Source organism: Bos indicus, chromosome 29, assembly GCF_029378745.1.
Source record: "Bos indicus isolate NIAB-ARS_2022 breed Sahiwal x Tharparkar chromosome 29, NIAB-ARS_B.indTharparkar_mat_pri_1.0, whole genome shotgun sequence".
Classification (NCBI taxonomy): domain Eukaryota; kingdom Metazoa; phylum Chordata; class Mammalia; order Artiodactyla; family Bovidae; genus Bos; species Bos indicus.
The window spans coordinates 43,033,639-43,058,263 of NC_091788.1; the positions used below are offsets into that span (position 1 = coordinate 43,033,639).

Below are 24,625 nucleotides of genomic sequence, written 5' to 3' on the forward strand. Positions count from 1 at the left end.
GAAGATGCCCTGGAGAAGGAAATGGCAACCCCCTCCCGTACTCTTGCCAGGAAAATCCCGTGGACGGAGAAGCCTGGTAGGCTACAGTCCATGGGGTCGCAAAGAGTCGGACGCGACTGAGCAACTTGACTTTCACTTTCTGTTCAGCTATTCCCCTGGGCAGCTCTGAGGTTGGCAGGAAAATAGGCCCTTACTGGGAACAGGAAAGACTTAAGAAAGTTGTTTCCCTTGGGGCCTTTATGGATCTGCTTTGTGGTGATAAAAGGCATTCTTGGGCTTGAGCTGACTTGACCTGCGTGTGTGCTCAATTGTATCCGACTCTGTGACCCCCATGGACTGTGGCCCCGCCGGCTCTCTCCATGGAATTTTCCAGGCAAGAATCCTGGAGTGCGTTGCCATTTCCTTCTCCAGGGGAACTTCCCAACCCAGGGATTGAACCCACATCTCTTGCACTGCAGGTAGATTCTTTGCTGCGGCACCACCTGGGGAACCTCTGGCCTGACCTGCCAGGTCCCTAAATAACCCAGATCTCATCCTTACAATGCCACTGCTCTTGCTTTTGGCAGCTGGAAGACCCCACCTCATGACAGGCCAGAGAGGGAAGATGGCTTCCTACAAGGGAACCCGAGCTGGTGGCTTTTCTAGTTTGAACTGAGTTTCCTCCAAATGAGGGGACCCTTTGTGGGGTGTTGGGTCCACAAGCCCCACTTGCTTCCTGTGCTTACTGGAAGCAGAGGCAGGGCTGTGTTGGCAGTTGCTTCCTGCACCCAGCGCCCGCCCGCCCGCCCTGGGGAGGGGCCAAGCCCGCCCTGCTGGTGATAAGCCAGGGAGGGTTGCCCTCTGAAGGAAACTCCAAAGAGAAAGCAGAGGGGGAGGAAGCACGCAGCGGTCTGCAGGTGTGTGGGCCGTGGCCAGGAGTGGCTGACGCGCCGACCCCCCCAACACACCTGCAGCCCCAGCCCCTCGCAGGCAAGGTAAGCCGGTGGGCAGCTGGAGGCCCAAGGACCCTCCTCGCCCTCGCCCTCTGGCAGCCCTCTCTGCCCAGAACGCCTCTCTCCGTGCGGCAACCTAGACTTTCCACGGCCCTTGAGAGGCGTCAGCAGCTTTGGGGTGGTGGTTCTGAGCTTTGGGCCTGATGGGGACTGTTTTCTGACCTGGGTTCACCATTTCTAGGGTGGGCAGCTGCCAGGGCAGGCTTGGGCTGGGCTGTCGGCTGGGCAAGCAGGTGGATGTTGGGCCCAGCTCTGGCACTGAGCTGGGGGGTGTAGGGGGAGCCCCTTCCTACTCTTAGGGGCCTCGTCTTCCCGTCTGCACAAAGGGAGAGGGCTGGGCAATGTGGTCTCGAGGGGCCCTTGCGAAGCTCAACCATTGTGATGGAGAGAGGGGTCCGAGTTTCTCACCTGGGACAACCCACCTCCCCGGGTCTTGCTGCTGCCCTGGCACTCTGGCCTGCGGGCTTGCCCTCTGGCCCCTTGCCTGTCCCGGGCACCACAGGCCACCTCCCAGCTGCCCACTCGCCTCCTTCCCACCCTCTCCTCAGCGCCGCCGCAGCCATGGCGGGCATGAAGACAGCCACCGGGGACTACATCGACTCGTCCTGGGAGCTGCGGGTGTTTATAGGAGAGGAGGACCCGGAGGCCGAGTCGCTCACCCTCCGCGTCACGGGGGAGTCACACATCGGTGGGGTGCTCCTGAAGATTGTGGAGGAGATCAGTGAGTGCCCACGACCCCCGCCGCCCACCGGGTCCCCCAGGGCTTCCGGGCCGGCCCTGCTGCACGGCCCTCGATAATGGAGTCACAGTGACTCAGGCACCAGCTTAATCATTTTGTTCCAAAAAAGACATTTCCCCAACTCAACTTCCCCTCCCTCCCACTGTCGTCCGCCCTTCCTCCATGCCAGCTGGTTCTGCTAAGACCCCCAAGGACCAGACCCGGCCACGGGCCTCTGCGTCAGGAGAGGCCTTGCCTGGGCTGAGGCTGAGGTCCCATTCTGGGGGTCAAGGGGAGGCCAGAGGGGGCTCCTGGTGACTTGGGGACCTGGTCCAACGCCCTGTCCCTGGGCGGAAGCCCTCAGCATGCTGGTGACAGGCCCCAGCCTGGGTGGGACGGCCCTGCCCCCACAGGAAGTTACAGCAGAGCCTCCTGTGGTGTCAACCCTGGAGGGGAGCAGGGCCAGCGACAGGGGGCTTCTCATCGCCTCTCCCCGCTGGGGTGGGGGCTGCCCCTTCCTGGGAGGGTGGCGGGCTGGCTCTGATAGCCAGAGCCGGAAGGCAGGCCCACGATAGGCCCATCCAGCCCACAACCTGGGCCCCTGCGGGTGTGGGGCGGGGGCGGGCTGTCTCAGGCCCATCCAGCCCCCGCCCCGCCACGTGCGGCCCAGAAGGAGGTCAGTGGCTTGTGGAGAGCGTGGGGCCCCCCCAGACAGCCCGGCCACAAGGCTGAGGTAGTGAGGGGAGCCTCCAGAAGGCAGGGCCCCAGGAGGTTGTGAAAGCAGAAGTGGGGAGCAGAGGGTCCCTCAGGAGACTGGGTGACAAGACTCAGGCAGGCCTGGCCAAGCAAGGCAGAGAGGGTGAAGACCAGGTGCCCCAAGAGAAGGCCCAGCTGGCCCCGGGGGACGGTCCACAGCAAAGCAAGAGGCCTCAACAAGGAGCCTGCGTGCTCCTTGTTGGGTCCAGAGTCAGGTCTGCGTGCGTGCTAAGTCGTGTCCAATTATTTGCAACCCCATGGACTGTAGCCTGCCAGGTTCCTCTGTCCAAGGGATTCTCCGGGCAAGAATACTGGAGTGGTTGCCACTCCTCCCCAGGCTGCTGGGCCCCCAGGGTCAAGTCCCTCCAGCTTCTCCTGTCCCCCACCCAGCAAATACTGTCCCCACTCCACCAACTCCCACTCTTTCCTTAGGGCATCAGAGTCACTGATGCCCAGCCAATCCAGCAGTGCCAACCTGGGCCTGGAGCACAGCTGGGCAGGTGAGACCCAACATTTAGGGGCCGGCTCAGGGCCAGGGTGGGCTGCTACACAGGGGAAGCCAGCATGGAGGTCGCACCCAGCCCAGGACAAGATGAATCCCGAGTGAAGTGAAGTGAAAGTCTCAGTCGTGTCCGACTCTGCGACCCCATGGACTATACAGTCCATGGAATTCTCCAGGCCAGAATACTGGAGTGGGAAGCCTTTCCTTTCTCCAGGGGATCTTCCCAACCCAGGGATCAAACCCAGGTCTCCCACACTGCAGGCGGATTCTTACCAGCTGAGCCACAAGGGAAGCCCATGAATCCCGAGAGGGGGGCCGCAAACAGGGAGGAGCTAGGCGAGACACTGGGGCACGGGGCGAGTTCTGAACAGGGTGAAGTCTGGGGGTTCTAGGCCAGGGAGGACTCCGGAGTGTGACAAGGAACAAGGCTGGGGGCCTGCTCTTCTGTCCGGTGTTTGGGATTCCATCCTGGAGGTGGAGAGCCACAGGAAGGGTTCCCAGCGGAGGCTATCGGGCTAAGGCAGGCCCCTCCCAACAGGGCGGGCTGCAGGCAGTAAGGACAGACGGGAGGTGGAGTGTGGAGGCGGGACTGCCTGGATGAAATGCGGCTGAAGGCAAAGGGAAGCAGCCTAGCGGGAGGGCCGTTGTCACCCTGTCCCCAGGATCTGGGGGGAGCTGATGAGGGGAGGGGGAGCCTCTGTCCACTAAGTCGTGTCCAACTCTTTGCAACCCCATGGACTGTAGCCTGCCAGGTTCCATTGTCCAAGGGATTCTCCAGGCAAGAATACTGGAGTGGTTGCCGTTTCCTCTTCCAGGGGCAGACCCAGGGATTGAACCTGTGTCTCTTTATGTCTCCTGAACTACAGGTGGATTCTTTACCACTAGCGCCACCTGGGAAGCCCCCACAGAGTCAGGCAGAGCAAGGTTAAGAGGAGCCCCTGGGGGGCTGGGACTCAGGATTGTTGCATTCATAGTCCCAGAGCCGGGCACATAGGCAGGCGAACAAAGGTTTCTGGAATGATCGAAGCCAATGGATGTGCCCCTTAGCCAGTCGGTTTCTGGCCTGGGGCTCACAGCAGAAAGATGAAGACATAGACTAGATGAGACTGGCTCCCCCTCACCCTGGGAAAAGGCATGACCAAGGAGGGAGAAGAGGGTCCTCTTCCTGAACCAATGGGGACGGGCAGGGGCTGGCCTGGAGAGAGGCCGGTGAGAGAGAACAAGGGCAGAGGGCCACGAGGAGACAGGAGTGTGTGCCACAAAACCAAGAACCGTGAAGGCACAGCGGGGGAGCTTCTGAGCAGGAGAAGGCTCGAAGGAGGTGGAATTGGGGCAGGGGACGGGACCACTCCCCAGGAAGGGCTCTGACACTAGGGGACACAGCGCTTCCTCTGTCTCACCTGGCACCGGTTCAGGCTCCTGGGAGGAGGATTAAGAGGGGCGTGCGCATCTTCTGTCACTGGCCGCGTGAGACCTCGAGGCGCTCGCATCTCTATCCGAAAGCCCACGCTCTGTACTGGCGTAGCCACGTGCCTGTGTCACAGACACATTCCACTCGCCGCAGGGCAGCAGGCCCTGCTCGGTGTCCATGGCTGCTCACATCTCAGGAACTAGAAAACTGAGGCCCAGGGAGGCTCAGGTCTTGGCCAAGGTCACAGAACTAGAAACCACTAGCTCTTTACGGGGCGCCTGCTGCTGTGTGCTCGGCATAATCCCCAGGCCCTGCTGTCGCCTCTGCCTCCCGAGCTCCCAGAAATGCCTGAGAGAAGCCATGAAGTCGGGACTTGCAAGAGGACACAGGAGGTGCTGCATGGGGAAGCCCAGTGCCCTGGAGTGTGAGAGGCGGGGGCACTGGGTTCTGGGTTGGGGGGTCCCCCGGGAAGTGACTCCGCTCCGTGGCAGCTGAGCCCAGGGGACAAGCAGGTTAGCCAGCAAACAGCCGTCATGCCACGACCTCAGTCCTGGGCCCCCAGCCTGGCCCTGCTCCTGGCCTGGGCCGGGGATTGGGTGTTCAGCACCTCTGGATCCCAGGCTCGTGCTCAGCACTCAGGGCAGGGCCCACCTAGGCTGACATGGTCGCCCTTGGGCCCCGCAGAACGCAAGCAGGACTGGTCAGACCACGCCATTTGGTGGGAACAGAAAAGGCAGTGGCTGCTGCAGACCCACTGGACGCTGGACAAATACGGGATCCTGGCCGACGCCCGCCTCTTCTTCGGGCCCCAGCACCGGCCCGTCATCCTGCGGCTGCCCAACCGCCGTGCCCTGCGCCTCCGCGCCAGCTTCTCCCAGCCCCTCTTCCAGGCCATGGTGGCCATCTGCCGGCTCCTCAGTGAGTCCCCGGGTGGCCCCCGTGCTGCCCCTGCCAGGGTCCAGCCAGGGGGAAGGTCCTCTCCCTTGCCAGGCCCAGCCACTGTCACCTCATCCTTGCCAAGCTGTTGTTCCCCCTCCAGCTTGGGGGGCTGGGACCTGCCCCAAACTGCCCATGGGTGGGGCAGGAGGTCACAGGGCAGGACCCTGGCCTCCCCTTGAGGCCTCGGCTCCCCTCAGGTATCCGGCACCCTGAGGAGATGTCTCTGCTCCGGGCTCCCGAGAAGGAGAAGAAGAAGAAGAAAGAAAAGGAGCCGGAGGAGGAGGTGTATGACCTGACCAAGGTCGTCCTGGTCGGGGGTGAGTGCAGGCTGCGGCAGCCCAGGGATGCCACCGGGGGGCGCCTGGGAGAGGTCTGGGTGGGTGAGGGGTACCGGGCCTGGCTGACCCCCACCCGCACTCCAGGCGTGGCCCCCGCGTCGTTCCGGGGGATGCCAGCCCACTTCTCAGACAGTGCCCAGACGGAGGCCTGCTACCACATGCTGAGCCGGCCGCAGCCCCCGCCGGACCCCCTCCTGCTGCAGCGCCTGCCTCGGCCCAGCTCCCTCTTGGACAAGACCCAGCTCCACAGCAGGTGCGCAGCCTGCCGGGTCTGCAGGCGCCCTGGCACCCCATGCCATGTGTCCTGCTCCCAGAGCCCACCCCCTCCCCCGTGGCCTGCTCAGTCTCGTCCCCAGGCCCCCTTTCCTGTATGTGTGTGCTTGCCCCCGAGCCAGCCCGGCCCCCTCCACCGCCCCGCTGCCCCTGGCTCGGCCCTGACCCCCGGCCTGTGCTCTGGTCCAGGTGGCTGGATTCATCGCGGTGCCTCATGCAGCAGGGCATCAAGGCCGGGGACACGCTCTGGCTGCGCTTCAAGTACTACAGCTTCTTCGACCTGGATCCCAAGGTGGGCAGGGTCAGGGAGAAGGGAGGTTGGGTTGTGGGACATGGGGGATCTCGTGTCGAAGGTCTGGGCTCCGCGAAGGTTAGACACTTGTGGGAGTCTGCCCAGCTGTCCGTTTGTGGGTCCACACCCCCGTTGGGTAGCTCCACCAACATGGTGCTGGGCCCCCGTGGATGCCAAGGCCTGTTCCTCAAGGGTTGTCAGGGAGAGGCAGCTCAGTGTAGACCGTGGTAGGTGCTGGGAAGCCTGCTCAGGTGAAAGACGCCTGGGACACCTGGGCTCAGGGAAGGCTTTCTGGAGGCAGCGGCACTGGGACCGGCAGGAACCAGGGCAGGTGAGGGGTGAAGCTTTGCAGGCGGACGCCTGTGTGTACAGCTCCCTCCCTGCTTGCTGTCCGCATGGCAACAAACAGGCTCCATGCATCCGGGCTCAAAAGCCCCGCTTCTCTGTCCCCACTTCCTTGCCAAGCTTGTAAGCATCATTGTCCACAGAACTCGGGTGCAGTGTCTTTGCTCCCCAGAAGCCTTTCCAGTGGGTACTCCTTGATGCCCTCTCTCTCCTCAGCCAACTCCATCCTGGAGTCTTCCTTCCCCGTCCTGTTGAGGTGACCAAGCCCTCCATGCTGTTTTGTTTTGGGCTGTACCGCGCGGAGGGCATGAGGGATCTTAGTTCCCTGATGGAGCTTGTGGCCCCTGCAGTGGAAGCATGGCGTCTTAACCACTGGACCGCCAGGGAAGTGCCCCAGTCCACTTCTTACTTGACTGCTTAGGATCCCCACACACTGCTCGGGGGTCTGCAGCTGCCCTGCCCCTCTCTGCCCTTCCTTCTGTCTCTACAGCCTCTGGGAATTGCGAGCTCCAGGGCTCCCTCTCCAGCCTCCTCTCTCCACCCTCTCTCCCAGGAAGCTCCAGCCTCCTGGGTTTAAGGATCATCTCTGTGCTCTTGAAGCTCTCAGTTTTACCACCTCCAGCCCAGACCTTCCTCCTTGAGCTCTAGACTCTCATGTCCAAGCCCTAGACTCTCATGTCCAACTGGCCATCTCTGCTCTGGCACCTAACAGGCATCTCAACTTCTGTTTGAAACAAAACTCTTGATTCCCTGTCTGCCCAGCGCTTCCTCCTACCACGGACTCATGGCAAAGACCCTGCACTTACACTCCTCTTGCGGCTCCCAGGCTCAGTAGTTGTGGTGCTCAAGCTTAGTTGCACCATGTAGAATCTTTCTGGGCCAGGGAGCAAACCCGTGTCTCTAGCATCAACAAGCAGATTCTTATCCACTGTGCCACGAGGGAAGTCCCATTGTAATTATTTAAACTTTAATAACCAGTCCATTATTTTTTATTAAACTTTTGGTTTTGAGGTAACTGTAGACTCATGGACAATTATAAGAACTAATACATGATGGAGAAGGAAACGGCAACCCACTCCAGTTATCTTGCCTGGGAAATCCCATGGACAGAGGAACCTGGTGGGCAAAGAGTCAGACACTGAGGGAGGGGCAGGCGCTTGCTAGAGGCCCCAGAGCTTTTGATGGCAGAGCTAGCACTGTGGCTGAGGACTCCCGGCTCCCAGGCCTCTCTCACCAGATAGGAGCGTGGAAAACTAGTCTAAAATACGCCTGAGGGCTTTCCTGGTGGCTCAGTGGTAAAGAATCGCCCCCCTGCCAAAGCAGGGGACGCGAGTTCCACCCCTGGTCTGGGAAGACCACACGTGGCAGAGCAGCTGAGCCCATGCATCACAGCCACTGGGCCGGGGCTCTCGAGCCCGGGATCCGCAGAAATGAGGTCTGTGGGTACCAGAGCCCATGCTCTGCAACAAGAGGAGCCACAGCTAGAGAAAAGCCCACGCAGCATGAAGACCGTGCACAACCATAAATAAAATCATTAAAAAACAAAAAAACAAACAAAAAAAAGAACTAATACATGGGATCCCAGGCCCCTGGAACTGGGTACCCCAACCACCATCACGATCAGGACCTTGACCTGATACAGTCAAGACACAAGGCAGCAATCAGTTGTCCGGCAGATCCATTTTTAAATATAAAAAGCAGTCTTTTCTCTCTGCCTGCACACACACCATTTCCTACGCTCTTTATCCCAGTGTGTAGATTCGGATTTCCAGCTGGTATCATTTTCTGTCTACCTGAAGGACTTCCTTTCACATTTCTTTTCAAGCTGATCTACTGGTGATGGATTCTTTCAGTTTTTGTTCGTCTCTGTAAGTCATTATTTTGCCTTTGATTTTGAAAAATACTATTCTTTGATGTAGCGTTCTCGGTCAATGTGTTTTTTTTCCTTAAAAATACTGCCCCACAGTCTTGTGGCTTGCTCCTTTGTAGGTAATGTGTCTTTTTCTGACTGCTTTTATGGTTTTCTCTTTACCACTGGCTTTAAACAATTTGACGATCATGCGCCTTGGTTTGCTTCAGGTTTCTCATGCTTGGGGTCCACTGAGCCTCTGGAATCCGAGTTCGTAGGTTTCATCAAATTTGGAAAATCTTTGACCTTTGTTTCTTCATGTATCTTTTCTGCTCCTCCATTTTATGGGAGTCTGATGACGTGACTATTAGACACAGAAAATCGTCCCACAGTTCACAGATGCTCTGTTCAGTTTTTTATTTCCCCCAGTCTTATTTTCCTATGTTTCATTTTGGATAGTTCTATTGCTCTATCTTCAAGTTTACGGATCTTTTCTTCTCCCTTGTCTAATCTGTCATTAATACCCTGCCTAGAAGTTCAGTTTTGACCTTTTTAACATTTTCCATCTCTCCTTAACATGCTCATGCTTTCCTCTATCTTCTTGAATATACAAGATATATTTAAAATAACATTTTAGGAACTTCCCTAGCAGTCCAGTGGTTAAGACTAAACCATCCCTGGGTGGGGAAGTAAGATTGTGCATGCAGCAAGGCCAAAAAAATTAAAACTTTTGTGTTTTTGTCTACTAATTCTGTTATCTATGTCATTTCTGGATCTACTTCTATTGACTATCTCCTAATTATGAGTTGTGTTTTTCTGCTTTTCATGCCTGATAATTTTTAATTTGATACCAGACACTACAAATCTTATACTCTTACATGCTGGATTTTTAAAATACTTTAAAATCTTATTTGGGGATAAAGTTAAGACACTTGGAAACAGTTTGATCCTTCTAAGGTTTGCTTTGAACATTAATAATTGTAATTTATGATAATTAATTGGGACTTCCCAGGTGGCCAATTGGTAAAGAATCTGCCTCCCAATGTAGGAGACGCGAGAGATGTAGGTTCCAACCCTGGCTCAGGAAGATCCCCTGGAGTAGGAAATGGCAACCCACTCTAGTATTCTTGCCTGGAAAATTCCATGGACAGGGGAACCTGGTGGACTGTAGTCCATGGGGTCACAAAGAGTCGGACACAACTGAGCATGCACAAAGGCAAAGGCAGTTATTAATTAGACCGGACAAAAGTTTACCCTATTACTGAGGCAAGAGCCTCCTGAGTCTTCTGATGTTATATACATATGATGAGGTTTCTCTAATCTCTGTTGGGAATATGAACTCTTCCCACCCTGGTGTGAGCTCTGGCAAATGTCCACGTGTGTCTTTCAGTGTTTTCTTCCATCAGCCTTGGCTTGTTTCCTTACACACACATGCACACTCATTAATCAGCTAAAGACTCAAAAGGGGCCCTCTGCTGATTCCATGCAGAACTTTCTCTCTGTGCAGTTCTCTGCTCTGCAGCACTCTGCCCTGTGAACTCTAGCTGCCTTGGACTCGCCAAATTCTCAGCTGCACCTGCTCACCTCTCACCTTGGGGAATATGCTGGGCTCCATCTGGGGTCCTCCTCTTGCCTGCAGCATTCACACTTGCTCCAGGCAGCAAGCTGGGGAAATCTCACCATTCATTCACTTGTTTCATAGCGATTAGTGGTTGCTGTTCAAGGTCGTGTTATCCACTATCTAAAATTCACTTGGTTTTCCTGTTTTCTTTGTTTTGTAAATTAAGTGTTTGTTTTTGCCGCACCTGTGGTATGGGGGATCTTCGTTCCCTGAGCAGGGATCAAATCCGTGCCCCATGCAGTACTGTACCACCAGGAAAATCCCTGAAATTTTATTTTTAATCAAAGTAACAGCTTAAGGAGTTGAATAGTCCCAATAGTAATAACAACAACAGAAAAACACTTCCTTTCTACCTCTCCTTATCCCAGATTTCTGATCCCTAGAGACTGTAGGTTTTAAGTCTTTAGCTTTTTATTCTAGTGTTTACCTCTATATGACAAGCTTAGATATGTCTATTCCCTTGATTTTTTCTTCACTCCATGTATTATCTATTCACTTCGTATGAAAGATGAAAATTTAGCTGTCTTATTTCCTCCCTCCTTCCCCTACAACATACACCTCTTTTGCATCTTCCCAACTGAGCTGTGTTGTAGTTTTTGGTTAAAACAACATGCGCGCGGTTGTAAATGGTAACACATATAAATAGTGTTCTGAGCTAAGCCACAGAGTGACTATACTTCCTTTCTTGGTTTATTTATTTTCTGTTAATTGTCTGTGCTGTGCTTAGTTGCTCAGTCGTGTCCGACTTTTTGCAGCCCCATAGACTGTCACCAGGATCCTCTGTGTGTGGAGGTTCTCCAGGCAAGAATGCTGGAGTGGGTTTCCATGCCCTCCTCCAGGGGATCTTCCCAACCCAGGTTTCCCGCATTGCAGGCAGATTCTTTACCATCTGTTAATTGCCTGTCTGTGCACAATTAGAAGTGAGACGCCAAAAGGCTCTCTGGACACTCTCCGTGAATCTGTGGCCTGCCGTGGGAGCTCTTCAGAGTGATGAGGTGGGATGTTGCATAACCCAGTCCCCCCAACACTGCAGCTGGAGCACAATGCCCCTTTCAAAATGATTGGTTACTTTAGGATATCAATCAGTGTTATATCTTGGTGAGAACCGTGGAATGGTGGCAATCTAGACCCACTGGTTGACTGTTGTCCTGGAACTTCCCTTCAGTATTTCCTGGTAATTCCTATAGTTGACTTCTTGATTCCTGACTCCCTCATTTCAATGGAGCATATATTTCAACGACTTCCCCTAAAATGGCAACATGGTAATAGCTTTCCCTAAGTGGTTTGAAATCCTGTGTGTTTGAAAAGGTCACTGGTCTGCCCTCACATGAAAGTTTGCATAATTCTTGGTTTGAAACATTTTCCTGCCAAATTTTGAAGCAACCTCCCATTGTCCTCGAGTTTCTAGTGTTTCTGTTGAAGAATCTAACTCCATTTCATTTTCAACCCTTCCATATGTGACCCTTGCAATTTTTCCTGGAGGAGTAGGAAAGGCCCCAGAAACTTAAGAATATTCTTGGGAGTTGCCTGGTGGTCTAGTGGTTGGGATTCAGCAATTTCACTGCCATAACCTGGGTTCAATTCCACATCAGGAAACTGAGATCTTGCAAGCCACACAGCGCAGCCAAAACAAGACACAAAAGAATCTTTTCCTTATTTCTTGATGTTTAAAAAAATCTCTCAATAGTATGTCGTCATATGAATCTTTCTTCTTTGATTGTCCCACATACTTGCTGAGCCCTTTCAGACCAGAAGCCTGGGTCCTTGAGTTCTGGAAATATGGTCTATACAATCTCTTTAATAATTCACTGCCTTCCACTTTTCTGTTTTTTTTTTTCCTCCTGGAACTTGGTAGATATTACACCTCCTGGATTTATTTTTACAAGAAAAAATTGGGTATTTATCTTTTTTTTTCCTTTTTCATGTTTTTTGTCTTTTTGTTCTACTTTCTGGAAAGTTCCTTGACTGATCTTCCAAATAATCTATTGACTTTATAATTTCTGCAACTGTCTTTTTAAATTGTAAGAGCTCTTATTTTCTGACTGTCCCTTTTTAGTGTTTTTTTATTTTATTTTTTAGTGTAATATACATTTAGAAATACTCACAAATGTCACCAACACATCAAGCAATAGAACTCTACCAGCATTCAGAAGCCACGCAGTATCTCCCGCAGGGGGAACCATTACTGTTACTGCTAACACCATAGATTAGTTTTGCCCATATTTGAAATTTACATAAAGGAAGTCACACATTCTATATACTCTTTTTGTGTATTTTTTTTCACTCAGCATTATGCTTGTATGATTCATCCATGTTGCATATAGGGTAGCATATTTCTTATTGGTGTGTACTATTTCAGGCTGTCAGTATACCACAATTGATTTTAATTCTCCATTCTATTGTTTTGTTATTACTAATTTTTGGCTGCACCAGCTCTTCACGGCTGTGTGCAGGCTTGTGGGCTCTAGAGCGTGGGCTCAGTAGTTGCGGTGCATGAGTTTAGTTGCTCCCTGACATATGAAATCTTCCCAGACCAGGGATTGAATTCGTGTCCCCTGCATTGGCAGGAGGTCTCTTATCCAGTACACCAGGCAAGTCCTCCATTCTACTGTTGATGGGCATTGTACAATGTTTAGATTGGGCTATTATGAATAGAAACACTATGAACATTCCAGCATATGTCTTTTGGTGAACATATACCATATTATCTGTAAGGTATACACCAAGAGGTGGAATTGCTGGGTTGTAGGGCACGCACTAGTTTGAAAAATGAAAGTGTGTCCTATTCTTTGTGAAGCCATGAAGTGTAGCCCACCAGGCTCCTATGTCCATGGGATTCTCCAGGCAAGAATACTGGAGAGGGTAGCCATTTCCTTCTCCAGGGGATCTTCCCAACCCAGGGAGTGAACCTGGGTCCCTTGCATTGCAGGCCGATTCTTTACCATCTGAGTCACAGGGGTTATGGGGCAGACACTGGTTTAGCTGTAGTAGATAACTACACCCCCGTACACCCCTACCAGCAGTGATGAGAGTTTCAACTGTTTCACACATTCACCAGTACCTGATATTTCCTGCCTTTCCCATCTTAGCTATTCAGGTGGGTGTGTAATAGTATCTCATATGGTATTTTGTTTGTTTATTCAAGCAGTTTTACTGAGATATAACTTCTATACCATACAAACCACCCACTGTAAGCAGTTTATTTTTAGTAAGATACAGCTATGCCACCATCACCACGATCCAATTTTAGAACATTTCCATCACCCCAGAAAGCTCTCTAGTGCCCATTTGCAGTCATTCCTTCTTCCACACCCAGGCAACCACTGATTTGCGTTTCTGTGTGGCTTTAATGTACGTTTCCCTGATGACTAGTCAAGTTGAGAACTTTTTCACGTGACTGTTAGCCCTTTGGATATCCTCTTTTGTGAAGTTTCTGTCCAATGTTTTACCAGTTTCTACACTGAGGTACTTATCTTTTTCGTACAGCTTTGTAGGAGTTCTTCATATATTCTGTGCAGAGTACTTTGACAGATAAATATATTGTGAATATATTTTCACAAAGCACAGAATACTTTGCCTTTTCATTCTCTTAGTAGTTTATTTTGAGGAACACGAGCTCCTAATTTTAATATAATCTGAGTCATAGTTTTGTTTTATGATTAATATATTTTACATCCTGTTTAAGAAATCTTTTATTCTAAAATTGCACAGATGTAGTCCTATTTTTCTCTAAAGGTTTTACTGTTTTCACTTCGATATTCAGATCTGCAACTCAACTGGAACTGATATTTGTATGTGGTAAGAGGCAGAGATACAAATACTTTACTTTTTTTTTCATTAAAAATTTTTTTTTTTTTTTACCATATGGGTATCCAATTGACCCAGGTCCATTTATTGAAAAGAACATCCTTTCCCCAGTGATGGCAAGATTTCCCTTGTCCCAAGGTGAACATACATGAGTCTCTCTCTGACTCTCTTTTTAAATATTTTTTAAAAATTATTTGGGAGTGCCGGGTCTTAGTTTGCAGCATGCAGGACCTTTGATCTTCACTGCATCATGCAAGATCTTTATTTGCAGCATGTTAACTCTTAGTTGCAGCATGTGGGATCTAGCTCCCGACCACGAATGGAACCTGGGCCCCCGGCACTGGGAGCACAGGGTTTCAGCCACTGGTCCACCAGCAAAGTCCCTCTCTCTAACTCTCTTTGATTCCATTGATCAAGTTGTCTCTGTCAATACCATGTTGTCTTAATTACTATAACTTTGTGATTACATTCCTTTTCAAAATAGCTTCCTGTTCTTGTTTTAGGAGTGCAGAATTTTGTCTCTGTAAGGATTTCAACTAGTGTTTGAAGTGTTTTTCTGCTGTCTACATTGTCTTTATTTCCTCCAAGTTCTTTTTCCCCCTGACTGTACTTCATGCCAGCAGTTTTTGTTAAATGTGGATAATCCCTGCCTGCCCTTTCATACTTAGTAAGGCTCTAAGAAGCCAATTAGAAACCCGAGTGGATGAACAGGGCTTGGCATTTGGGAGGGTCTCCTGGCGAAAATGGGGCAGGAATGCCCCCTCATTGTAGGGGGTTTCTCTTTGGCTTCCCAGCAGTGAAAGCTCTGATCTCTTGACTGGGGAATAGAAGGCTCATTGCCAATGTCTTTGATGGCAAATGGAGAAGGGCTGAGGGTGTCTCATCTTTCAAAATGCCAACTTTCTCTTCATTCAGCTGTTTTCAGTACAACGTACTCCCACCCAGCTGTGCCATGAGTGCCAGATGCACTGGCTCAGCATCTTGAGAGAGTAAATCTCTGGTTTCTACCAGGTGCCAGCTGGGAGCAGGGAGTCACTCGGCTGCAGGGAGTAGGGAGGAACTGTTCCATTTACAGGCTTTCTATGGTCCTCATTTGAGCCCACCCTCGCCTCGCAGAAAGGCTTCCCTGGTGGCTCAGACAGTAAAGAATCCACCTGCAATGTAGGAGACGAGGGTTCAATCCTTGGGTCGGGAAGATCCCCTGGAGAAGAGCGTGGCAACCCACTCCAGTATGCTTGCCTGGAGAATTCCATGGACAGAGGCGTCTGGCGGGCTATAGTCCATGGGGTTGCAAAGAATAGGACACTGAGTGACTAACACCTTCACCTCCCAGACCTGAGCCTGTCTACGACATGAACTGGGATGCCTTTGTTCAGATCTTAGTTCTTTTTGCTGTTTGCTTTCTGATTTTTCCAAGCTCATTAGTGCCTTTGCCTTAGAACAAGAGAGGGAAAAGAGTGTGAGAACCCAGCTCTCCTTCTCTGCAACTCAGTCCTTGTCCACGTTTCTGCTTTTCATCTTCCAAAATTTTGTTAGTATCTCTCAACCTGCTTTAGTCCCCTCTCTCTTCTTAGTTCTTTTGCCTTTATCCCTGTTATGGCTTTGCTATTGATGCTGGTGGGTTTCAGAGGAAGTGTGGGCTTAGTCTTACTTCTATGGGTAACTGGAGTTGCCCCTTTGAGTTCCCTGCTCCTTCTCTCTGGAATGTTCTTCCTACCACTCTTCTCGTCAGTGGTTCCTTGTCATTCCCAGGTGTCAGCACAGCAAGCCCCCTCCCCAGGGAAGCCTTCCCGGAATGCTTCCCTCTGGGGAGTAGCAGCCCTCCCCACCCCCACACCCTAGTTGCATTCTTTCTCATCACCATCAAACTCGTGGGCTTCTTGCCTGAGTCCACGAGTGAGCCCCTGTTTTGGAAGTTACTTCCTTTATCGCTTTGAATCACTCATTTATTGAGAGATTTACTCAGCCCCTGCCTTGTCCCTTCATGCAGGGCACACAGTAGACAAATAGTTGATATCTGCACAGAAAGGTTTAGAGGGAAGAAACCACCGCCTGCCTGGGCAGATGGGGTTGGCAGGCTGCGGTTGGGATCTGCTGCCCATGTGGAACCACTCCATGAGCTTGCACAGCACAGGTCGGGCCGAGGCCGGAGGCTTGCGGGGAGCTGGGTGCATGGGGTGCTCAGGACAGATGTCACCCAACCAACCCAGCCTCCCCCTCCCTCCAGACAGACCCAGTGCGGCTGACCCAGTTGTATGAGCAGGCTCGGTGGGACCTGCTGCTGGAAGAGATTGACTGCACCGAGGAGGAGATGATGGTGTTTGCAGCCCTACAGGTGCTGGGCAGGCCGGGGGCCCCCAGGGGCTGGGTGCAGGCCAGGCCTAGGGCAGGGTCTTTCAGGGGGAACTCTGTATCCGGGGAAGCCCTTTTGGGCAAATGGGCTGCCGGCTTAGCCATCCCTGGCCATGTGCCCCCTCCAGTACCACATCAACAAGCTGTCCCAGAGCGGGGAGGTGGACGAACCAGCGGGCACAGACTCAGGGCTGGACGACCTGGATTTAGCCCTGAGCAACCTGGAGGTGAAGCTGGAGGGGTCGGCGCCCACGGACATGCTGGTGAGGAGCGGCTCCAGTCAGGGGCTGGGGTCAGGGTTGAGCGCAGGGGCTGGGCGCCCCCCCTGACTCCTCTTCTCCCCAGGACAGCCTCACCACCATCCCAGAACTCAAGGACCATCTCCGGATCTTCCGGTGGGTCTGGATCCAGCCTTGGCAGCCCTGCTGGAGGGGGGCCCAGTGCGGAGAGAGGATGGGGGGGAGGGAGGTGGCCTGTCCTGAACCTCCTGCCACACCCTCAGGCCCCGGAAACTGACTCTGAAGGGGTACCGCCAGCACTGGGTGGTGTTCAAGGAGACCACCCTGTCCTACTACAAGAGCCAAGACGAGGCCCCCGGGGAACCCATCCAGCAGCTCAACCTCAAGGGTGAGTGATGGCGGTCTGCAGGACAAGGGCAGGGCCGGGCCAGGGGCGTGCAGGGGCCTCACCTGACCCACCTGGGACTGGCCAGGTGAATGCTCTCACCTGTCTCCAACTAAGGGCCGGAAGATGCCCTCTGACCCGAGGCTGCTGTGCAGGGCTGGCTTTCACCCAGGGCCCTCGCACCAGGGCTCCTCTCCCCAGCCCCCTAGCCCATCCCTTCTTCCTCCAGGCTGTGAAGTGGTCCCTGATGTCAACGTCTCAGGCCAGAAGTTCTGCATCAAACTCCTGGTGCCCTCCCCTGAGGGCATGAGTGAGATCTACCTGCGGTGCCAGGATGTGCGTCAAGGGCCGGGTCCAGGACCCCTGGAGGCTGGAGCTAAATGGGCGCTGGGCGGGGCCAGGCCAGGGGCACGGGGCGGGGCCAGGCCAGGGGCAAGGGGCGGGGCCAGACCAGGGCCCTCACCTCTCTCCCCGCCCCTCCCACCCCAGGAGCAGCAGTATGCCCGCTGGATGGCTGGCTGCCGACTGGCCTCCAAGGGCCGCACCATGGCGGACAGCAGCTACTCCAGCGAGGTCCAGGCCATCCTGGCCTTCCTCAGCCTACAGCGGACAGGCGGCGGTGGCGGGGGCTCCGGCAACCATCCCCAGGGTCCCGATGCCTCCGCCGAGGGCCTCAACCCTTATGGCCTTGTGGCCCCACGCTTCCAGAGAAAGTTCAAGGCCAAGCAGGTGCCAGGGAGAGTGGGTGGTGGGACTGACCAGAGGGTTTACGTGGCCAACCTCGGCCCCTGGATCTCCACAGAGCCTTCCCCTGGAAATGCACGCGCTCACTCGCTCATTCTCCCTCCCGGGTCCTGGGACTGGGTGTAACCCTCTGGGAGGGGTCACAGTCCAGCCGCCCCGTCCTCCACAGGGCCTGGCTCAGCTCACGCGGCTGAATGCAGACAGGGTGCACTCCAGTGGCCCCACGCTGGGCACTGTCCCCACCGCAGGCTCCACATCCTGTCTCCTTGATAGGGACAGGCTGGGGGTCTCAGGGACCTTGGCAGCCCCTCACCAGCTTGGTCCTGCAGCTCACTCCACGGATCCTGGAAGCCCACCAGAACGTGGCCCAACTCTCGCTGTCTGAGGCCCAGCTGCGTTTCATCCAGGCCTGGCAGTCCCTCCCCGACTTCGGCATCTCTTATGTTGTGGTCAGGTAGGAGCCCCACCCCAGCCTGCTCAATTAGGCACAGCCCTCCCCTGCTGCCTGGGGGGCAGCGTGTGAAGCCTTCCTTCCTGTCCTCGGAGGGGAGACCTTACTGAGGGCAGCCCGCGTGCACTCCCTCCATCCTGCACCTGTGCAGCACACACTAGAGAGCCATCAGGCCGAGAGAGCCGGTGGCCCCCTGCACCCATCCCAGCCCTGCCACACACCGTTCTCCCTGGGCCTTGGGCAGCTGGTCTATAGGACAAGGTTGGGTGGCTGCTGTGAAGGGAGCACCCCCTTTGACTGCCCACTTTCCGAGCCTGTAGATAGGAACAAGCTGAGGATGATGCTAAAAAAAAAAAAATGTTCCTATTGAAAGGCATGGACTATTTGGCTGACGCTGCTAAATGCTATCATAGGGATTACATCAGTGAAGCCCCATTTTCCACATGAGGAATTTGAGACCCAGAGAAACTAAGGGACTAACTTGCCAGCTTGCTCCTGAGTGCCACACCAAGCTCTCTGGGTGGGCTCCGGGGCCATGCAGAGTGGGGGTGGAGGTCCCCCCCTCACACTTTCCACTTGGGCACCAGGTTCAAGGGCAGCAGGAAAGACGAGATCCTGGGCATCGCCAACAACCGACTGATCCGCATCGACTTGTCTGTGGGTGACGTGGTTAAGACCTGGCGCTTCAGCAACATGCGCCAGTGGAACGTCAACTGGGACATCCGGCAGGTGGGCCTGGAGTGAAGGTGGGGGAGGGACCTGGGACTGGGCGGGACCCAGCCAGGGGCAAGGCACCAGCCCTCTGACCGCCCGCCCCACAGGTGGCCATCGAGTTTGACGAGCACATCAACGTGGCTTTTAGCTGCGTGTCCGCCAGCTGCCGCATTGTGCATGAGTACATCGGGGGCTACATCTTCCTGTCCACTCGGGAGAGGGCCCGGGGGGAGGAGCTGGACGAGGACCTCTTCCTGCAGCTCACCGGAGGCCACGAGGCCTTCTGAAGCCTGTCTCACTGCCCCCGCCCGCTCACCACCTGCCATGACCACTCCTAAGTCCACACCCGCTGGGACTCACCGTCCACACACTGTCCAGACATGCAACGACCGAGCTGGACCCATTCACTCACTGTCACTGGCTCTGTGTAGACCAGGGTCCTGGCTGGGTCGGACCCTGCCATCCTCCGGGAGGGTAGGCCCTCATTTGCACAGCACCCGCCCTTCCCTTGTCTGAGTGGCCAGGACCAACACCTCTGACCCAGCTGAAGTCCCTGAGCACACGAGGAAGACTGGCTGCAGCCACGGGATGATGACTCGTAGTTTCAAATCAGTTTCTTTTTTATCTTTTTACATTTTTTAAAAAATAAATATTTTATTGTTGGGTCATCCCTCTTCCTCTGGAGCTATGCTTGGAGTCTCTCTGATGCTCTTTCTCTTCATTGCCAGCCAAAGAGAGGGGCTTTCCTGAGATAGAGAGGAGAGTTGGTTAGAGAAAGGAGAACTAAGTCAGTCTGAGGTTGCAAGCTGGGAAAGAGGTGAGGGCAGAGGGCACAGGCTTCGGGCACAAAGAACAGGGCTGGCTGGGGTAGTGGTTCTTACGGGTAGGGCGCAGCTGCAGGGCCTCCTTGAAATACTTGGGAGGCAGGACGCCATCAGCATTCCCTGGAGTCAGGATCACCCCATTGGTAGAGCGAAAGAAGGGGATTCCATCTGCTGACAGAGCCAGACCTGTGATTCAAGCCCTCTCAGAAGGCCTGGGGTGGTCCCTCCTGTGTGCAGACTCACCTGCCAGGGCCAGGGGCCCATTGATGAACACAGCCACTTCACAATTTGGCCGCATGCCTGAGTGGACAATTGGAGCTGGGGCCTGGGGCGTCTGGACTGTAGTTATCAAACCTGGGCGGGCTGGGATCCTGGGCTCATTTCAAGGGGTGGGGAGGGGATTTGTTCCTGCATGCAAGTATGGGCTGGCCCTGAACAAGAGGCTATGACCCTCAGAGGGGGACCTGGAAGGACAGATTGCGTAGGAGTAGCTTGGGAGAGGGGCACTGACCACTGATGACACCAGGGTCCCCAGGCAGTCCTGGGGCCAGGTGGATGTGTGTCCTTCCTCGGCAGGATAGGCCCTTGAGCAGGATGGACGGCCAGTGCTGCCGGAACGTGCCATGGACGAGCATCAGGGGCAGGGCCTGCGGGGTCTCCAGGGGCTCCAGCTCCAACTCAGGCACCTGGGATGGATGCGGGGGGAAGGGCGGCAGTGACCCTCCCCGCACAGGCAGGGCTCTCACGTGGCTCTGCCACTTGTCCCCTTATGACCCACCTGCAGGGAGTGACCCTGATTGGCCCGGATGAGGGGGCCAGTGCTGGGGTCCCCTGGCTGCAGGGCAAAGCGCTGCTTCACATTGGTGTCCACCACGCGTTGAACATCTTCAGCTGAGAAGCTGCGGAACTGGGGCAGCTGCAGGAGGGCGTCCAGGGGCACGAAACCATCTGTGGGGAGGCAGGGTGGTAAGGAAATGACCTTGCTCTGGCCCGCGCCAGAGTTCACAGGGGGAGCCTCAGACCGCAAGACCAGAGCCCATGTGACCTTTAGACAGTCCCCCCTTTCTGGGCCTCAGTCCCTCACCTTACATGAAATAGGCTCTGTCTCATGAAGAGACAGGACCCCCAGTCTCACAGAGGGTCACAAAGATCAAGGGACCCTTTTGAGGACAGAACCCAGCCCAGAGTGGACACTTAATAAACATCAGTTGCCCCAACACCCCTAGTGCCCAATCTTGGCGTAAGTGTTTATTGGGCCACTGGGCTGGAGGTATCACCAGGCCTGGCCAGACACATGTCCGCCCTGGACATGATCCTGGGCTCTGGGCCTCAGCCTTCCCTTACATGGCAGGGATGTACCTTCTGTGCTGTCCCCACAGGACTGTGGTAGGAGCCATGGGGGAAGGCGATTACCGACTGGCTCACTCTACTCCCTGGGCTCCAAGCACTCCTGGGCCCAGCCCCTAAGATGCTCACTTACCGGCCCCCATGGGAAGGCCCAGCTTCAGGGCCCCGTGACGCAGGGCGTAGGACAGAGCCTTGGACAGCTGGACATCTCGGTCCTGAAAGAGCCCAGAGCTGACCCTTAGTCCCAGTGGTGACCCTGCCTGCCCAGCTGCTCACCCTGAAATCTGAGTGACCTACCGCAGAAGGAGACCAGAGGGACAGCAGTCCCTGTGCTCCTGGGAACAGTATGACCCAGCAGCTCCTGCTCCCATGCCATCAGCATTTCCCAGGGAGCAGGGCTCAGAGCTGCCCTCCCCGCCCTCCCACATTGGGAGCAGGGGTGAGGGTGTAGAGGGGAGCACCTGGTCCTGGGGGGGTCTGTGAGCCCTTCTACCCTTGGGCCCAGCTGTTTCCCGCCTCCTTCCTCCAGAGGAGTTCATGGCCAAGACCTGTGGGGAGCAGTGACATGGGAGACTGTTAAGGACCCTCCCATCTCCCCATGCTGCCCGGTGTCACAGAGCCTCAGGATTTGAGAGCTGGGAGGGGGATATTCAGATCACTAAATTCACTTCCCACCCCCAACTCCCTGGAGCCGATAGGGAAACTGAGGCACAGCAGGCAAGACTTGCCCAAGGTCACACTATGTCAGCCACAGGTCCCAGGGAAGCTGAACCCCCCTGACCCAGGCTCGTTGGTCTGCTCCGCAAGGCGCGCCTCGGGAGGCGCGGCCGCCATCCAGGCTAAAGTGCGGAATTGTTTGGACCGGCCAGACAGACGGAACAGGGACAGACAGGAAGACTCACCGACTCCGGGTGCCGGGCAGCTGATCCGGCGGGGCCCTGAGCGCCGGGACCGGCCAATGAGAAGCCGAGAAAGAAGGGGGCAGGCATTTCCGCTCCGAGGAAAGGGGCGGAGCCTGCGGGAGAGTGGGCCTGTGAGTGCCTGCTGGAGGCCGGAGCTTCCGGATGGTGGGAGGGGTCCCGGCATGTCTAGGGTTGGAGCCAGGACCTTTGGTTTGCGGAGACAGGGGCACTGGGGGAGGCAAGACCTCTGGTTTGGGGAGACAGGGGCACTGGGGAGAGACAGGACCCAGGACCTCTGGGTTGTAGGGATGCCGGGGAGTCTAAGGGATATCTGGTAGCAGGAGCCTAGGAGCTCTTGCTGGGATGATAAGACATTTTACTGCCTAGGGAGTGGTCAGGGGGATGTAGAAGGGCTGCGGGGGGGTGGGTACCCTCAGGAAGTCTGTGACAGAGGGGGCCAGCTGCCGCGCCCAAGGGAGGCTGTGGGTCCCCCGAGGTGACAGGCTTGGCTGTGTCGTCCCCAGAACTGCCCTCTCCAGACCATGGACCCTGAGGTGTCCCTGCTGCTGCAGTGCCCCCCCGGGGGGCTGCCTGAGAAGCAGGTTCGGGCAGAGCTGAGCCCAGCCTATGATCGTCGCCCACTGCCAGGAGGAGACAAGGCCATCATCGCCATCTGGGAGAGCCGGCTTCAGGCCCAGCCCTGGCTCTTTAATGCCCCCAAGTTCCGCCTGCACTCCGCCACACTGGCACCCACTGGCTTGCCAGGGCCACAGCTGCTCCTGCGCCTGGGCCTTACTTCCTATCAAGACTTCCTGGGGACCAACTGGGCCAGCTCAGCTGCCTGGCTGCGACAGCAGGGGGCCACCGACTGGGGTGACAAGCAAGCCTATCTGGCGGACCCCCTGGGCGTGGGCGCTGCACTGGCCACTGCTGACGACTTCCTTGTCTTCCTGCGCCGCTCTGGCCAGGTGGCTGAGGCACCTGGGCTGGTGGACGTGCCCGGTGGGCATCCTGAGCCTCAGGTGAGATGCCAGGCTGGGCGCAGAGGCACAAAGACCCACAAAGCTCAGCTTTGTCTTCCTCATCTCTTAAAAGGGGAGTTGGCCTGGTGCTTCTCCAAAGTCTCTTCTTAGGGGTAGCCTCTCAGCCTCTCCGCTGAATCCTGTCCCAGACCCATGGGAAGCTAGGGAACTGGGGGTGGGGGTGGGGATGGAGAACCTAGCTGAACCAGTAGTTGCCCATCTGGAAAAAGAGGGCTGGGGTCAGAGGAAGTGGCCCTCAGGGCCAGTGCGTGTGGGGGGGGGGAAGTAGGGCGGAAAGAGGGGAGCAGAGACTGAGCTTGACCTCTCACAGGCCCTGTGCCCAGGTGACAGCCCCCTGCACAAGGACCTCCCTGGGGAGCTGGTGGTGCACGAGCTCTTCTCCAGTGTCCTCCAGGAGATCTGTGATGAGGTGAGTGAGGGGCAGGCAGAACAGAGTAGTGGGCAAGGAGGGAGGAGGTAGAACAAGCCAGAATTCCATAGGTCCAGACTGGCACACGGCTTGTGGGATCTTAGTTTCCTGACCAGGGATTGAACCCAGGGCTTTGACAGTGAGAGTACGGGACTCCTCCTAACTGCTGGACTGTCAGGGAAGTCCTAGGCATCCATCATTGAGCAAAGAGCTTGGCTTTGCAGCTAGGCACACTTGAAGTGGAATTCTAACCCTTGCCTCTGTGTGCCTCAGGGTTTTCCTCCCTACAGTGGGGATAATGATAAATGTCTTGCCTACTTCCCCACCAGGTTTGTTGAAAAGAGGGGTAAATAGGAGTCCCAGTTACTAAATCAACTTCCCTTGGGTGACTCAGGGCAAACTGTTCCATCTCTCCAGTTCTAGTTTTCCCACATGAAATGAACGTGCCCAAGATCTGACTTTCTGTGACTCTCGGCACTTGAACTACAAACTGTAAAACGCTGTACTAGGGTAACATGCTATTCTTCATTGAGGGGGCGGGGACGTGGGAATTGGGCACTGACAGGTGGTATCCCTGGCCCCAGGTGAATGTGCCGCCACTCACCCTGAGTCAGCCGCTGCTGTTGGGCATCGCCTGCAATGAGACCAGTGCCGGCCGTGCCAGTGCTGAGTTCTACGTCCAGTGAGTGATCTCTGGGGGACAGAATCCTGGGTCCTGGAGTAGGTGGGTGGTTGAGGGGCATGGCTGAGGGAGCTGGTGCTCTACAGGGCCCCTCCAGGGGCTAAGCACTCACCAGGCCACTCTCACATCCTGTCCAGGTGCAGCCTGACTTCTGAGCAAGTGAGGAGACACTACATGAGTGGGGGACCTGAGGCCCACGAATCCACAGGAATCATCTTTGTGGAGAAACAGGTTCGAGGTGGCAAAGTGTGTCATTTGGATAAGCATCTGGGTTGGGGCTTGCAGAGGCCTGGTCATGCACGTCTGTCTCCCAGGCCTGGGTCGGACGGGGCTCCCAGATCTCAGAGCTTCTCTCCAGAGCCACAAGTCCTCACGGGGTTGCCTTCAGCCCAAGGGAGAGTGCCAGGGACCTGCTCAGCCCCCTTAACATGAGGTTCTGAGGCTCAGAACTGTGGGCACAGCTCCCACAGGAAACCTGACGCTGAGATGTCTGGGTCTCACTGTCTCTCCCCACAGAGTATGCAGAGGTTGCAGGAGACTGAGATGTGGCCTGAGCTCTGCCCCTCAGCCAAAGGCGCCATCTTCCTCTACAACCGGGTCCAGGGAAGTTCCACCTGAGTCTCCTGGAGTCCCCAGCCCTATCACCACAGCTCGGAAGACAATAAAGGACTTTATTCTTGGATTCCTTTG

The 24,625-nt window shown here is 55.2% G+C and overlaps 3 protein-coding genes across 12 annotated transcripts; 2 read left to right on the top strand and 1 right to left on the bottom strand.

Moving 5' to 3' along the window:
- Positions 1-816: 816 nt before the first annotated feature.
- On the top strand, positions 817-19,412 carry FERMT3 (FERM domain containing kindlin 3). Its single transcript, XM_070783399.1, has 15 exons — positions 817-974; positions 1,541-1,713; positions 5,064-5,297; positions 5,516-5,635; positions 5,741-5,909; positions 6,119-6,221; positions 16,071-16,178; positions 16,324-16,458; positions 16,541-16,590; positions 16,698-16,822; positions 17,049-17,155; positions 17,309-17,548; positions 17,893-18,017; positions 18,602-18,743; positions 18,836-19,412. Exons 2-15 carry the CDS (start codon positions 1,554-1,556, stop codon positions 19,013-19,015), a joined length of 1,998 nt encoding a protein of 665 aa, XP_070639500.1. The 5' UTR covers positions 817-974; positions 1,541-1,553; the 3' UTR covers positions 19,016-19,412.
- Positions 19,328-21,907, bottom strand: TRPT1 (tRNA phosphotransferase 1). Of its 7 annotated transcripts, none has more exons than XM_070783401.1 (8): positions 21,802-21,892; positions 21,361-21,447; positions 21,033-21,114; positions 20,331-20,500; positions 20,064-20,238; positions 19,796-19,852; positions 19,610-19,723; positions 19,328-19,474 (listed from the first exon to the last, which is right to left on the bottom strand). In XM_070783401.1, exons 1-8 carry the CDS (start codon positions 21,886-21,888, stop codon positions 19,383-19,385), a joined length of 864 nt encoding a protein of 287 aa, XP_070639502.1. In that variant the 5' UTR covers positions 21,889-21,892; the 3' UTR covers positions 19,328-19,382. The 7 variants fall into 7 exon arrangements, with proteins under 7 accessions (XP_070639502.1, XP_019810568.2, XP_070639506.1 ...); XM_019955009.2 differs by having other exon boundaries at positions 19,610-19,720; positions 21,802-21,890; XM_070783405.1 differs by lacking the exon at positions 21,802-21,892 and adding an exon at positions 21,681-21,786.
- NUDT22 (nudix hydrolase 22) lies at positions 21,797-24,617 on the top strand. 4 transcript variants are annotated; one of them, XM_019955007.2, is made up of 6 exons: positions 21,797-21,932; positions 22,326-22,823; positions 23,155-23,253; positions 23,838-23,935; positions 24,073-24,166; positions 24,452-24,617. In XM_019955007.2, exons 1-6 carry the CDS (start codon positions 21,858-21,860, stop codon positions 24,551-24,553), a joined length of 966 nt encoding a protein of 321 aa, XP_019810566.2. In that variant the 5' UTR covers positions 21,797-21,857; the 3' UTR covers positions 24,554-24,617. The 4 variants fall into 4 exon arrangements, with proteins under 4 accessions (XP_019810566.2, XP_019810564.1, XP_019810565.1 ...); XM_019955005.2 differs by lacking the exon at positions 21,797-21,932 and adding an exon at positions 21,938-21,966; XM_019955006.2 differs by lacking the exon at positions 21,797-21,932 and adding an exon at positions 21,949-22,039.
- Positions 24,618-24,625: the final 8 nt, after the last annotated feature.

Bases quoted from the DNA above. Each gene is read 5' to 3' on its own strand.
- FERMT3 (XM_070783399.1), top strand. From the start codon at position 1,554: ATGGCGGGCATGAAGACAGCCACCGGGGACTACATCGACTCGTCCTGG. The intron at 6,222-16,070 runs GTGGGCAGGGTC...CCCTCCCTCCAG, and splicing joins TCTTCGACCTGGATCCCAAG to ACAGACCCAGTGCGGCTGAC. The intron at 18,018-18,601 runs GTAGGAGCCCCA...CTTGGGCACCAG, and splicing joins ATCTCTTATGTTGTGGTCAG to GTTCAAGGGCAGCAGGAAAG.
- NUDT22 (XM_019955007.2), top strand. From the start codon at position 21,858: ATGAGAAGCCGAGAAAGAAGGGGGCAGGCATTTCCGCTCCGAGGAAAG. The intron at 21,933-22,325 runs GTGAGTGCCTGC...TGTCGTCCCCAG, and splicing joins GCCTGCGGGAGAGTGGGCCT to AACTGCCCTCTCCAGACCAT. The intron at 23,936-24,072 runs GTGAGTGATCTC...CATCCTGTCCAG, and splicing joins AGTGCTGAGTTCTACGTCCA to GTGCAGCCTGACTTCTGAGC.
- TRPT1 (XM_070783401.1), bottom strand. From the start codon at position 21,888: ATGCCTGCCCCCTTCTTTCTCGGCTTCTCATTGGCCGGTCCCGGCGCT. The intron at 21,448-21,801 runs GTGAGTCTTCCT...TGCTCCCCACAG, and splicing joins CTGCCCGGCACCCGGAGTCG to GTCTTGGCCATGAACTCCTC. The intron at 19,853-20,063 runs GTCAGTGCCCCT...TTGTCCACTCAG, and splicing joins GGACCCTGGTGTCATCAGTG to GCATGCGGCCAAATTGTGAA.